The sequence below is a fragment of the Polypterus senegalus genome, chromosome 2 (assembly GCF_016835505.1).
Source record: "Polypterus senegalus isolate Bchr_013 chromosome 2, ASM1683550v1, whole genome shotgun sequence".
In the NCBI taxonomy this organism is placed as follows: Eukaryota; Metazoa; Chordata; class Cladistia; order Polypteriformes; family Polypteridae; genus Polypterus; species Polypterus senegalus.
This window is the reverse complement of record NC_053155.1, coordinates 176,635,863-176,652,035: the sequence shown is the minus strand read 5'-3', so window position 1 is coordinate 176,652,035 and position 16,173 is coordinate 176,635,863. Positions and strand designations below refer to the sequence as shown.

Sequence of the window (16,173 nt, the reverse complement as noted above, 5' to 3'; positions counted from 1 at the left end):
CAAGATCTGGGAGAAGATCACTCGGGACAACATCCGTTGTCTCATTAGGAGCATGCCCCAACTTTGTCAGGCATGCATACAAGCACATGGGGTCCGTACTGAGTACGATTTTGAGTTGCTGCAAATAAATTTCGGCAGAATGGACTAGCCTGCTGTATCATTTTTTCACTATAATTTTCGGGGTGTCTTTGAATTCAGTCTTGTGTAGGTCGATCATTTTCATTTCCATCAAACGATGTGGCATCCTTTCGTTCCTAACACATTACCCAGTCCATATCAGTATAGATATTCAGTAGGATTTTTTTCCCATTGAGATCTGATGTGTTTTCAAAGTGTTCCATTATGTTTTTTGAGCAGTTAACATTCAAATTATTAAATAGAAAAGCACAGTTAGACAGTCTGGGCAAAAACACCAACCATTCATAACTAATGTTTTACAACAAAAACAAAAGATTATGATGATCTACAGTAACTTACTGTCACAACTCTTTTGCTACAGAAAAAGTGCACATTTAGGAGGTATAAAATATGTGCCACAAAGTTGATTGTCCTAAAGTTGTTACAATGAGTTTTTTTCCCCAAAAAAACACCTGGTGTAAATCCCTATCAGAACATCAATGCTAAACTGAAAAAGACAGTCATTGTCCTTTTTCAAACCCAGAACAGCCTTCACTTCACTCAGGTCTCAGGTGCTAAATAATATTAGGATGCCCTTGTAGAGGGAGTTTATTTTTCTAAATATTTCTAAATCACCCACTCCCAGATATTGTTCATCCCTTAGGTGGATTTTTCTTCTATGTGATGGTTAGGTTAATTGATGAAAGACTGGCACCCAGTCTGGTGCTATTTTCTGTCTTGTGCCAAGTGCTGTTGGGATTAGCTTTAGTCCCCAGTGTCTATGAAACAAGTCTGAGAATGCTGTTATGCCATCTTAGTTCTAAGTATCTTGTTTAAGTCCACAAAGTGCAAAGCCTGTAATTTTTTCGTCAGCTACTTTATAGATTATAGTAAAGTCTCAGAAAGGGAAATAATACTGTTTAAGTGGCATTTAAAGATTCTATTGTTTTGTTAATTTCTGTTGGAATTGTAACTTGCTTGTATTTTGTCTCATGTTAGAACAACTGTTTTGAAAGAAACTGGACCAAATAACATATCTGGTGGAGTTTCAGTTTCTTTTCAGCCATGTTCTCACATGAATAATGAAATGCTGCACAGGATAGAACCAATCTTTTGGCTAAAATGGTAGATGAATGTGGGAAAGAATTACAGTACATGATCAATTAAAAAACACTGACAAGGGAGGAAAATTGCTAAATTGAATCTTTCTTTTGTTATCTGTGTAATTGCTAATAATTGTCTTTATCTGTGGAAGCTGCCTTTATGTAAGAAACATTTAGAAAGCAAAACAAGATTAACTAAAATCTTAGGGCAGTAGAGTATTACCTCCAATATCTCTGGTGTATGCCACATCTTTAAGTATGATGTAAAATTACCAAGGTGGAAGAAAACATTCTGAATTAATTTGATAAAAGGTATGCTTCAGTTGACCATGTAGATTATCTATTTATCTACAAATTTAGTTTTTATTACTATAAATTGCTGTTTGTCAAAACACATAAATTATTAAATCTATTTTACAGAGACTGAAACTGAATTGTTTTTTGCACACCTTAACTTTTTCAGGTCCATCTTTAGAAATTGAGGTGTAAATATATATATATATATATATATATATATATATATATATATATATATATATATATATATATATATATATATACACACACAAACATGCAGTATAAACACAATCCCTAATATTCTATCCCATAATTAATAAGTGCTTGTACTATATGGAGATGATGAGGTGCAAAAACATTTGGTACACTCTCTTCATTATATGCATCCATTGTTTTGATTTATGGATTTTGACAAAACCCTTAGATGGTTCTAGACAATAAGTCAATGCAAAAGACATTTCCAGACGTTGTTCACATAAATACCCCAAGGGGTGTGTAATCTACTGCTCATTTACTTTATATTTTTATTCAGTATGTTAATTTGAGTGGTTATTCTCAATATTATTATTCTTAAAAATAATTTGTAATTGTTTTCACACCTGAGTTAAGATAAATAACCAAAGAAGAAGGAATAGGGGTTGCTTAGGTTAAGGTTTGATAAACATAGTGAGGATGTAAGAGCAAGCAAAAAACAAAAGATGCAAAAATCAGAGCTAAAATTAAACAGCTAACTACTGGAAGTCAAGATGCTGTGTAGCATAACTTAACTAGATTCTGAAGTCCCCACTCAAAATTTGTAGGATGTGTGCATTGGGAAGTGCTGTATAGTAGCAGGGTTGTGCCGTTATTGTAAAATGGTTTCAATGCACTTTAACAAGTATGTTGTATTCTTCTTTTCATACCACTTTTTTAATTCTGGGATTTTTTTTTTAATTATCTTGATTAGATTAGATTGGTAGGAGATACCAATGAGGCTCTTGACTAATTGTTTAATCACTTCCTGTTTGCACAGACTCTATGGAAGTAGTGGATTGCATATTTACAGGAGTATTTCCTTGTTTAGTGTGTCTGTGTTGACTACACACCAGTGGCAATTACAATAACTATGATGAAGTGTTTTGAGAGACTGGTACTGGGATACATTAAACAGAATATTCCAGGTAATCTTAATCAGCTCCAGTTTCCATTTTGTCATTACCAGTCCACAGATGATGCAATATATACTTTGAAACTCCTTACTATCCTGGCACAACTGAGCAATAAAAACTGTTAGAGCAGAGTCCTGTCTACAAACTACAAGTCACCATGTAACCCTGTTGTACCACCAAACTCCTCAGTGTAGGGCTTAGACCAACAATTGGATTTTGGACTTCCAAACAACAGACTTTATCATGTGTGGATTGACAGCATCACATCCTTTATTCTGACCCTCAACACAGGCATTACACGGGGTAATGTCCTGAGCCCCCTTTAGCACTCTTTGCTCAATAATGACTTTACATCCAGACGCAGCTCTATCTTCATCATTAAATTTGCTAATGACACAGCAATCATAGGCCTGATCAACAAAAATGATTAGACAGTTTACAGAGAAGAGGTCTACCAGCTGACTAAATGTTTACAGGACAGCAAACTTCTTCTTAATGTTAAGAACACCATAGAGTTGGCCATAGACTTCAGAAGGCAGAAGGTAAAATGCACTGCCAACTACTTCAGAGAGGAAGCTGTTGAAAGAGTAAACAGCTTTAAATTTCTTGGAGTGACCATCACTGATATGCTTAATTAGTAACAATGCATTTCACATCTTGTCAAAAAGGCTCACCAGTGCATCTCCTTCCTCAGACATCTGAACACAAATCAGATTATTACATTTGTTCACAGTAACTTCTTCAGGCCCACAAATGGAGTCGATCCTGTCTGCATTAAGGCCTGGTACGGCAGAAGATGTTGAAGATGACACAGAATATCACTGGCACAGAGGTGCCGTCAGTTCTACATGTATTCAAACCAAATGCTTCAGTGTCCCCATGAATAATACATGTGCGATTAAACATGCATATATATATCAAACTGACCAATAATAGTAGCCAATTACTTTAAAAATTATTCCCATGTCGTGATTGCGAGCTCAGAGCAAACTTTTTATTTCTGCACCAGTACAGGAAATAAATTCCCCAATGCATGGTATGCATAAAAAATCTGGCAAGACTTGACATGACTGTTCACATGGTATATGAAGACAGCTACTACAGAAAATAAACTGAACTAAATCATGAAGAAACAAAATCAGAATGCTTTCCAATTAATGGAGCATCACCAAGTATAGATAGTGGCACAGGTAAAATAGGTGTTTATAAGTGAGAGACTTGATAAGAGAAGGAAAGTAATTACAGATGTAGTATCCACACCCCTGTCTAAAAAATCTTAATGATACTATCAGTCAAACTGGCTAAACGGGCATGTTTATTTCCTGGCTAATTTTCAATAAAGCAAACAACAACATGTATCATAACATTTCTCTGTGAAAAAAACAAGTCCAACCCTTCCATTGAGGAGAGTTGTGATTTGTTACTCAAGCACTAAGTGAAATCAAAACACCACTGAAATAAAATGATGTGGACATAGAGAAAGTAACAAATGCAGCTTTGAAGGGCTTTTCATGGCAGAGAAAAAACAATCACCACAAAGCCCTTCAAATTGTGTACCTGGCTAAAGAAGACATCTTACATTTGACCATAGACTCTTTTTTTAGACGTATTTCACAATGTGGAGCATCTCATAGTCCAAGTGTAGAAGAAAATACTACCTGCCGATCCCATGGGATAGCGTAGGAAACACAAGATTATCTTTTTCAAACTTAATAAAAACATTACATGAAAAATAATCAAAAATATTACAACTTTGACTCCAATCATTAGTAGAAAGCTCCGTGTTCATATCAACCTTGGACAAGAAACCTTTTTTTACCTGTAAAGTTGTATTTGGCATGTGGGAATGCAGAGAGTGAGATTCTCCAAGGAGAACAAATTGTCAAATGACAAAGGTACTGGATTCACAAGTGATGGGGCAAAGGCTGCATTGCATCCCACTCACCATCACATGGAAAAATATAGCTTTTTTCTCGAATGAACTGATTTTATACCATTCTAGGGAAACCAGACAGAAAATTCCCAAAAGAGGCAAATGATCTTGTTTCTGCAATTGTAGCACCACCACTTGTGCATGAACAGCCCTTCCCAGCAGAGAAAGTGGGCAGTCATTGTAATGATAGACATGGCAAGCCGAATTAACATTTAGAAATATCTCAAAATGAATTTCAGATATCTTAAAATGTAATTTACTTTTCAATATATATAAAACTCATCTTGAGATCTTAAAATAAGCTCCTTAACATTTTAAGATATCTGCAATAAGTTTTGGGATATCTCAAATGCATTAGTAGATATCTCAAATACATTTTCAGTTCCCTTAAAATAACTCCAGGTGTATTTCAAGATATCTCAGTTGAATTTTCAGATATCCTAAATTGACCTTGCATGTATTTTAAGATATCTTAAAGTAATGTCTTGTAAACTTCACTATTATTTCAAAGAACTTCCTATTTAATATAAGATACCTTGAAATGTATTTCAGTTAGTTGAAAATGGACAGGAAGCTGTTTTGAGATATCTGGAAATGTATTTCAGATATCGTAAATTGGATTTAGGTGTCCAAAATGAAATTGAGATATCTTGAAGTAATTTAATGTTTTTTAAAGATATCACAAAATGTATTTGAGATATGTTGAAATACAATTTGAAATATCATGAAATACAATCGTACGATATCTCAAGTGGAGCAGACACCCATTTTAAGATATCATGAAATGAATTTGAGTTATCTAAAATGTATTGTAGATATCTCAAACAAATAAGATCTCTTAAATGCTTTGTAAGATATCTTAATTACATAAAAATTATATTTTTAGAACTCATTTTAAGATATGTGAAATGTATTTTCAGATATTTCAAAACAACCTCCCGTGCATTTCCAGATATCTCAAATGCATTTCAATATATCTTAAAATAACTTCCTGTGTATTTTGAAATTTATCAAATACATTTTGAGATATCTTAAAATAGATAGGAATTCCCATTGAAAGAATAAGACATTTTACGGGAAGTGACTTTGATATATATCTTGAAAGGTATTTGAGATATCTTGAAATGCAAATGTATTTATTTGGAGATATTTGAAAATGTATTTGAGATATCCTGAAATGTGAAGAAAGTTATTTTAAGATACTGTATCTTGAAATATATTTAAGATATCTCAAAATGCACTGGAACTTGTTTTGATATTTTCCAAAATCTTATCTTATTTTAAGATTTCTTGAAATATCTTGAAATCTATTTGAGATATCAAAAAATGCATTTTAAATATCTTGAAACAAGTCCATTTTCAGATATCTTTAATTCAATCTGAGGTATCAAAAATGCATTTTAAATATCTTGAAACAAGTCAATTTTCAGATATCTTTAATTCAATCTGAGGTATCAAAAATGCATATCCAGATATCTTAAAATGTATTTTTAGATATCTCCAAATGTTAATTTGGCTTGCCTTAGACAGAGTTAATGGCCTAACTGAAAGGTATCATGAGGAAAATAGTCCTTACGAAGCACCTATCTGTGCCTGTGACGCAAATACTGAATAGCTCAGTTTGAAGAATTTGGTTAGGAGAAGTTCCCAATGGAAACATATACTTCTATTATATTTCAGCATCATAAAGAAGTATTCTGCAGTGTTAGCAGAATGGCTTGGATTGCACTTGCTCCTTCCATTCACAAGGCTGATTTAGAGAGACACTTCAGTGCGCAAAACATTCTGAAGACATCACTTTGGTCTCAGAAGCCTGAACACTGTTCTTGCTATAAAATTAGAGATAGTGGACTCCACATTTCATTTTTATTATGGGAAAGTGCTAGAATAATTTAAAAACAAAGGTCAACAATTTTTTTTTTGCATTTTTTTTTAATCTGAAATTAGACATTAGAAGCAGAATGCGATTGGCAAGTATGAAAATGAAATGTTAAGTCAGACCTGCAGCAAATCCTAAGGACCATGGGTATAAACTAATCCTGGACAAGATGTTACATCATTATGGAGGTCAATCAAAAACATCAAGGCAAAAGTAGAGTCTGTCATCCATCCATCTATCCATTATCCAAACTGCTATATTCCATCAGTCTAATATTATGTCTTTAGTCAGTAAGACTAGGCTATAGTCCCATGAAAGAAGTTCAGCTCAATACAAGGAGAACATGCATGTACTACAACTACACAGAAGCCGTAACAGCCTACAAGGAGATAACATTTAAAATGCCACTAGACCCATGTCACATTCTGAATACTCTGATTTAACAGCAAGTTAAAGTGCTTTATAAACAGTAAAATTGCATAATCTCTTGATACATCAATTGAAGAAATCCCTTCCCAGCTTTGCTCCATCTGCTAACTAGGTATAGTTCTCAGTTGATGTTCTCAAGCTGTAAAATGAGCTCCCCGAGATTATTCAATCTATTTCCAGTCTACAGAGGTTCAGATGTCTCCTCAAGAGAATCTACAGGCCACTTAAGACTTTCTTCCTCTCAAATCCCCTCTTACATACCTGCACTGTTACTGACACAGTGAGACGTTTCATTTTTTTTTTTTTAATCTAGCCTTGGGGAGAACTAGAATACTACACTTTGTACTTCAAAATCATCATACGATAAATTATGGTTTGATTCAGTTGGTAACAAAATAATAATAAAAAATTAATAATTTGATAATTTTCAAATTGGAGAAACAATTTTAGGTAGTTATTGACTTTTTTCACCCAATGAATCCCACTGGGTTGTAGCCCACAGGGTTTCTAGTTTGATCCAAGACATTGACATTTTCAGTCTTAGAAAGGGTCACTTCATGGGTGGTGGCTGAACTGAACTTAGTTTTGTTAAGTTTGATTTGATTGTGTGGAATTTTACATGCTTTAAATAAATTCAGTAAAAGTTTTTTATTTTTTAAAAAAGGTCACTTCATCTTAGAGTGTTCCAACAATTGTACTGTAAGCCTGTAAATTGCTTAAAATCAGAAAATAATATGAATTAGTTACTATGCACTTCGCATGCTGCTTGATGTTATAAGACCTTATGGAAACTACATTGGCTATGTTGTTTATTTGCAAAGGCATGAACCAAAATTTAGTCCTATGTGTTTAATCCTTTACACCAATGTAAAATTAATGCTAGATTAACGACACAGTTATGGGTGCCCAAGGCTCATTAATTAACATGGGAAACAAAGGCTAGCCTGTCTGGTGTGATTTTAGAGAAGAGGTACGATAGCACAAATTGCTGAAAAACTTAAGCTGATCATGAGGGAAATGTGCCCGAGCTCACAGTACAAGCTGTTGTGTATGGGGCTCAGTAGCCAAAGACCGGTCAAAGTTCCTATGCTGACTTCTGTCCACGTCTAGTCTGTCTAGTATGGACATGAGTGTCAGAACTGGACCATGAAGGTGTGTAAAAAGGTGGCTGGTCTGATAAATCACATTTTCTTTCAAATCTTGGAGACACCTGCATGCATGTGTGTGGTTTTTCTGGGGAAAACATAGCAGCAGGATGCACTAAAGGAAGAAGGTAAATTGGTGGAGGCATTGTGATGCTGTTGGCAATATTCTTCCAGGAAACCTTGGGCCCTGGCATTCATATAGATGTTACTTTGATATGTACCACAAAAGTAAAGATTGCTGTAGACCATACACAACCCTTCATGGCAACAGTATTACTTGGTTGCAGTGGCCTCTTTCAGTAGGATAATATGCATGCCCTGTTACACTAATAAAATTGTTCAGCTATGGTTTGAGGATCATGGCAAAAACGTTAGAGCATTGACCTGACCTCCAAATCCTCACATCTCAATCCAGTTGAGCATCTGTGCTGGAAAAGCAAACCTTATTCATGGAGGCCCCACCTTGTAACTTACTTGGCTTAAAGGATCTGCTGCTAATGTTTTGGTGCCAGACACTACAGGACACTTTGAGAGGTGTTATGAATTCTATGATTTGATGAGTCGGACGTCACGAGGGAAACCTCCACAAAATTAGGCAGATGGTTTTTAATGTAGTGGCTAATCAGTTTATGTTAAAATAGTCTGATAATTGTGTTTGCTGGCATTAGCATGCAGGCATATTTTTAATTAACATTAATATTGCTCTTTCATGTACAACTACTCCATGAAGCTTAAAGGTTGTCAGTCAGATCATATAAGCTGTGTTATTGCTACACTGGTTTGTTTTCCATACGTGGTTCCTGCCTTGTTTCTAGAGGTGTTCTTGGCCCCCATGATGCTGTAAAGAAAAAAAAAGAAGCGTCCAGAAAATAGGTGGCTGGACAGATACGTGTTTTGAAATTAGTTGTTTTCATAGCATTGTGATTCACAGCTCAGCTCTATTAGCTTGAGTTTGATGTCCAGCCCAGCTTCAGTCTTTGTTAAATCAGAATCTTTTCTTAAAGTCTTAGTGAGTTTTCTATAGATATTGTACTGCTTTCTCATCACATTCAAGGAAAAGGCTAAGTTGACTATAATTGAGAGTTTTAAAACAGCAATCATTAATAGCTCCTATATTAAATCCTTCTTAACCTGCTTCTGTTTTATTACAGAGCCAAGAGGAGTTGGAACCTGGTCGGTCAGAAACCATCTCAAGGCAGGCAGTCATTTTACTGCAGTTTAATCAAATATTCTATAAATCTTAATTTTTCATATATACCCATTCAGCTAGTAAGCATTTTTCTTATATTTTTGCATTGCTAGATGAAGCTGGATTAAAAAATAATATTTAAATCTGTTCAGCACACTTTACAAATATAATACAATGGTTACCGTAAATCTATTGCTTGACTCCAAACAAGTGCCACAGTGATTGAGGAAATGAAAGCCTTGCAGCTTACGGTCTCTGATTGCTTGTAGGATGCATTAATTCAGTCAATCAATTTTTTTTTTTTTTATATAAAATTTCTTACTGATTCTGTAAAGTTAAAATTATTCTACTCCTCTGTACTGGGCTATACATGTCATGTTTGCAGAACCTTTGTCACCTGTGAGAAAAGACATTTGGAGTTTGGTGAATAACAAAATTTATGGTGTAATTGAAAAAGCCTAAGAGTTGCACTTGAAGACTATTCCGCTTCAGCTGTTCTTAACATTAGGTGTGCGGCACTGAGCACAAGTTGTATTCGAAAGGGTCAAGTGCAAATGGAACTGTGCAGCTCATTCAGACAAGACACGTACAACCACATTTTGCAGCATCGCAGAAGGCAGATGTCAGCAGTCAGATACCAAGACCACATGTGAATCACAGCAAGCAACGGCCAGGTCTGCAATATTATATGAAGGTTACAAATGAAGGCAATTATCACATTGAAGAACATATGTCAATGTGCAACTGTTCTCTCTGATGAGGATGATGAGAAAAAGAAAGAAACACACACACACACAAATGAGAACCGGACTGTTTACTGATAAATGTGCTACCCCTCTGATGAATGTACATCAAGCTTTGATGAATTTAATCAGATGTGCAGCTTAAGTCGTTTCCCTCTGCTTAACATTTCTCTGTTAATTAATGCAAATGACAAGGCATTCATTATTGAGAAAATTAAATAAATTCCTAGACTGAAAATGGAAAACCTATAGGCATCCAGTTATCACTTACCCTGAAGTGGTTGCAAGTTTTGGATATACAAGACGGAAAAATTAAATACTTTACACCACTCATATAAAGTCACTTCTGCTTTTACATAACATTGCTGAAATTTTGAAGATGAGAAGATGTCAACTCTGCAGCTCTTTCATCAGATGGGATGCAGTGTTTTCCATCACGGCTGCGATTGGTGGTATCAATATGCATTAAGTGTGGTATTGTACAGTATATTGTTCATATGCAGGACAATTATGAAATACAAATACTTATAATTTTGTTAAAAATGAAGCATAAGTGTTTATTTAGAATTTTAAGAAAATAATTGAAAGTTCCAATGTGGATTTGTGATGAAGATATTGAGGAACTGGATTTAAAAGGAAAAAAATCTAAAATACCTCATTTAATTTGGAAGAGTTAAAAGAATTATTAAAGCAAAGCTCCCACTGGTTGAGTTTGCATTTGTAACATGATGGACTGGGGTTGCATGCTGGGTTGATTCTTGTCTTGTGTGTTTCTCTAGTAGATTTCTTTTATATATTTTTTTGCTGTCTATAAATGCATGATGACATGTAGATACTCTTATTCATATATATTAAAGTATGCTTCTGGTCTCGTATATTAATCTGACACAGATTGGCGAGGACCTGTGAAATTGTGTTTAACAGGTGACGTCAGCAGCATGGTATAGTGTCTAAGGAAATGGACTTCGATTCACAAAATCACAGGTTACAACTCCAAAGCGGGTTCGTTTGGCATCCTGAACACATAAATTAGCCTGATCATGCAAAGACAGATGGTTCAGGTTCAGCACTGCACCAGGAAAATATACTGTTTCACTTCCTATCATTGACTTTCTATATGAAACGAAGTTCAAAAGGAATATATTCTTTTGTTTATTTACCTTGGCATGCCTGAAAGTTTTTTTTTTTTTGGTTTTATTTGGGTAGTCTTACATTGTTTAAACAAACTATTATTTTAATTGGTAACATGGTACATTAGCCAGTTGTTTAGCATGAATGTGTCCTGTGATGGATTTCTGAGCAGGGCTTTTGCTACCTTGTGCCTATTTCGCTGGGGTAGCTTCTGGCTTCCCATCAAATTAGTATAAAGTGGTGTCAGAAAATGGGACTGTAAATAGAAAGAGTGATTCCTATAAGAATTAATGTGTGCATAAGCTACAAAATTCTGTTTAATTACCATTTTCTATATGAACGTTGCATTCTGATTGCAAGTCAGAAATTTCAGAATAGAAGTTTATTATTGCCTTCTGATGGACTTTTATAATTTTGTAGCTCAACACCTATAAAAAAGGCAAAATGTATTCACTTATGTGATAATAATGATCATATAAACTTTTTTATGCGAGCCTTTGAGACTGTGGAGTAGAGTTTAGGCAAACAACAATCACTGTCCAAGGTGCTGAATACTAATTTTCCATTGTTTCCAGTAGTTACAACATTTTAAATTTTTTTTTGTCTTATGTAATAACATTGGGCATTAATTTTAGGGTACATTTCACTAATTTTGAAAGTATAGTCTCCTTTAGAACATACAGAATCAATGACTATCTGCACTTGACTGAACAGATGTGCATTCATTTAACGTGCAACCAGAAGAACCACACATTTTGTAGTTTGACATCTTGGCATTGGAGGCATTGACATTCATGTCAAATAAAGAAAGTAACAAATCTAATTTTCTTTTACTGCCTTTTTCTGTAGGAACCCAGCAGATGAACTTATTAAAATAACTATATTCTGTATATTTATATTCATTTCTAAGATGTTTAGGAATACAAAGTGTAAGTGAACTTTTGTTACACTTTTTTGTAAGATTGTTTTTCTTTTTTTGCCACTGTAAAATTACTTTGTATTTATGATTTATTATTTTGGAAAAAACAAATAAGTAAATAAGTGCACGTAAATATAGATGTTATTTTTAGCTTCCTGATTGACCTTAGCAGTATTTTGCAGTTAGTTTTAGATAAAGCTCTAACCTGAAAAAAAGGTAAGAGAAGGTTTAACAGACGAACGGCAAACAAAAAAGAGAGGTATGAAGGCCTGTAACAACTGCAAACAAGAGTGCCATGAAGATAAATGTACATTTTAGATAAAAACGCCTGTTCAATCAATTAACCATGGAGGATCTGACAATGAGCAACAATGCAAGGTACTTTGTAAGGAAAAAAAAAACCTTTATGTTAAGTTCATTTTTAAACGTTGGCTGCAAAATTGTCCACAAATATGACTATTTACATGCATATTTTTGAAAGCTAAAGGTACAACCACAACTTTAACTATAAATTTGTGTACTTAGTCACTGTGTAAGAATACAAATAAAAAAAAAAATCTGCTTCTATGAACAATTAGAATAAATTACTTAAATAATACTTTAGTAAAGAAAAAAACAAACAAAAAAAAAACAATACTCCTGTACCACCACGTGTACGCGAAGTCCTATATTGCAGTTTGCTACTCTTTCTAGATCTAACAACTTTAATTTAAGATGCACGTCCAGTTACAGCCCATACCTTATCCTGTATATAAAACATCGGCTGAGTTACAGTGTAAATGCTTTATAAGACCTCCATGACAGTGATCCAATTGAAGTTCCAAAATAAGGACTGGTTCATTCACAGATGATGGGTTTAACTGTTTTGTAAATGCTAACTTAACATTCGTTGTGAAAAATTCCAATAATCTCTATTTGATGGTTTATCACTGTCTTTTCATAATGTCAAGTACATTGTAATTCTATACCAAACTATTAATTCTCTTTGTGTCCTTGGCACAACTAATCTTATACTGTTATTATTACTTTTACTGTGCAAAATGTGCTTGTTCTGTCATGTAAAAAAAGTGTTTTGATTTCCAGTTTTTATTTTTAAAATAATTAGCTGAAAATCGACTCTATGCAATCGATGAGATATCCTTCAAATAGCCGAATAGTGTTAAAGCACAGCAGTCGTGGCATGAACTTTTAATTTCATTTGTTGTACTGAAAGAGAGTAATTGCTTTGTGAATATAACGCACCTTGTTCTATAGTTCCTGACATAATAAAATTAAACTTCATAAGATTAGATTAAATGATAAATGTGCTATATCATAACTTCAACAATAAAAAATGCATTTAAAAAACGTATCTACGTTAACACATAAAAATTCTGAAAACTCAACAATCATCATTATTTTCAGTAACAGCATATATTAAGCAAAAATAAATAATAACGTACGTGAAGCAATTATTTTCTCGTTACAGGACCTTTGTTGGTATATATATATATTTTAGATATATATATAGAGATATTTTAGATATATATATAGAGATATTTTAGATATATATATAGAGATATAGAGATATAGATAGATAGATATTCATATATATATATACTGTATATATATAATGTTGTATTTCACAAGATTGTTTGGTAATCATTTTTAATGGAGTGTGTTATTTTGCTCAAGGATTAATCAGAATTAATTGCCTTCATATACACTTAAATGAAACCTCTCGTTATGTTTAAATTGTTTAAATATAGCGAAGTAAGACTTAATTAACTGTAATAACATTCAAAGCTAAAAGAACAAAATAAATACTATGAAATCCAACTTTTTAAATAAATTAACAACTTTACCATAATATTAATCAAATAAAAAAACAATGCATTTTATTGTTAGTTTTTAAAAGGTCCCTATTGTTTACCGATCCAATAATAACAATAAGGATAGTAATAAACTTTTCGTTTTCTTTTAAACAATTGACATATTACAGACTTTAATATAAGTGATAGTACAAAAGTACATTGTATATTCTATTTAATAATCATAATGACGGCAAACAACGGAACTCATCAGGGATTATTTTATAACATAAATAACATATTATAGATTAAATGTACTCATTGTGTTTAGATGCGAATTAATCAATAAATTTAATCCAAACGATAATAATCAGCAAAAAGTGTTGTGATTTTTTAAAAGTCATTTTAGTTAAAAAGGCGTAAGAAATGTAAAACATAATGTTTATGTATTGAAGGTTGTATATACAATTCTTGGTTATTAACAAAAAAATACGACTGTAAAAGCAAAAAAGCGAATTGACGTGTAAATATATTAAACGAGACAATTCTTCAGTTATTTCGTAAACAAATCTAAAAACTTCAAACAAATAAATGCATATTTACTGTTAAATTAAAAGTGAAAAATCAGATATTCATTACATGTACAGTAGTTGGATATTATTCTTGTTTGCCTTTTTGTCATTTTTTTAAAGTTTTTGTTCTGAAACGTGAGTCTCGGTAAACATTCTTAAATTAAGTAAAAGCAATGCCTCATGATGACCAAATGGTTTCATTAGACTCTGCTCGTAACAGTTTTAATACATTTGTACTTCAAAAAAAATGTTAAGAAAAATATTATTACAGCTTATTAATATTTCCTAGATACATATTACCATTAATGATATGTTCAAAAAAGCACGCAATTTCATAATAATTATTGGAAATGATATTAATGAGTCATTGGGGTTTTTTTAATTAAACGGCGTTAATCACGTCCGAAAATTTCACTTTAGAAAACATTTTTAAACCAATGCGCTAAATAAACGCATGAATAAAAAACATGCTAATTCAGTTCCAAATAAAAAATACGTTAATTAACTATACTTTTTATCAATAATAACAATAGAAACAATAATAATAATACCTTCTAGTATACGTCAATAACACTGGTCATATAAAGAACAACGTCTACATCTGATCATTTAAAAATCTGGACAGCTACAGTTTCCAAAAATTGTATCTGAAACGTGAACATAAGCAAATGCTGAAGACTTCTTTTAATATACTTTACACTCATTTTGGAAAGGCGGTACATTTTAGGATGAAGTAAGCGATATGTTAATTATAGCAAACTATGAAAACGTTAGTCTGAACAGAAAACAATGCTTAAATGTTAAAGGACATTCCCTAATGTGAACTTTAGGTTAAGACTCTTGATCGTTTTGGTCGGCTATGACCTTTGATTGAGGGAGCTCAACAATAATAGAGTATGCTGTGTCTATGAGGACTGATGCGCCAAGAAGGAATCGCGGAATAAAGTCGATTAACCCTCCCTAAACACCCTTCTGAACGAGGCCTAGCCTTCAATAAAAGAGGTTTCCTCAATAATAATACCCGTTAAACATTTGCTTATCTCTAATTATACATGACCTTCCTAGAAAACGCTCTCTCCTTCTATTGGGCACTGTGTAGTTCCGTTAAATAGATTCATGACCAGGTATTAGCCATTGAGTGGGACAGACAAGGTTGAATATTAAAAGCTTTGAGAGTAAACTGACCTTCCGTTTTTGGTAACGATCATTTCATTGGTGACCTCCTTGAATTTTCTCCAGAGCTCGGCGTCTTCCAAACTGACTTTGAGTTGCTTCTCAGTGGGGTCCCCTTTCTCTCGTCCTGCTTGGAGCTCACTCTCCACCACACTTAGGAGGCGGGAGATGCAGCAGTCGCTGCCCTTCTTGTTGCCGATGCTCAGGTCGTTCATGATGGACTCTATACCTATACGAGGTGCCAGATCCGTGCCTTACACTTGGTCGGATTGACTTCAAAAACTGCCTAGAGGATCGAATCACTTGGTCACAACCTAATGATGAGATTCCCCACCTGCAGCCTCACTTCTAGGACTCTCTGTAGAACTGGAAGCGCAGCCTCGCAAACTCACTGACACTTCTGATAATGTGACACCATCTCTTGAGAAAAATCTGACTTCGTACCCAATTACTTGTTAAGTCACGTGACTGAGAACTAATTTTTACCCATTGCCATTGGTGAATGTAATTAATGCAACTTATCTTGAGAAATAAAATTCAGCCCAGTCTGCATCTACGGCCCCCCAATAACAAAGAGGGAAAAATATGACAAGCACATGATGTAT

At 33.7% G+C, this 16,173-nt stretch overlaps 1 protein-coding gene across 1 annotated transcript in view; it reads right to left on the bottom strand.

Annotated features, from left to right (window-relative positions):
* tbx19 (T-box transcription factor 19) overlaps positions 1-15,887 on the bottom strand; it is a 101,803-nt gene extending 85,916 nt beyond the window's left edge. Inside the window, exon 1 of the mRNA XM_039744966.1 lies at positions 15,581-15,887. Within this exon, the coding sequence (XP_039600900.1) occupies positions 15,581-15,783 (203 nt within the window). The 5' untranslated portion in view covers positions 15,784-15,887. The remainder of the gene's footprint in view (positions 1-15,580) is intronic.
* Between the last annotated feature and the right edge of the window lie 286 nt (positions 15,888-16,173).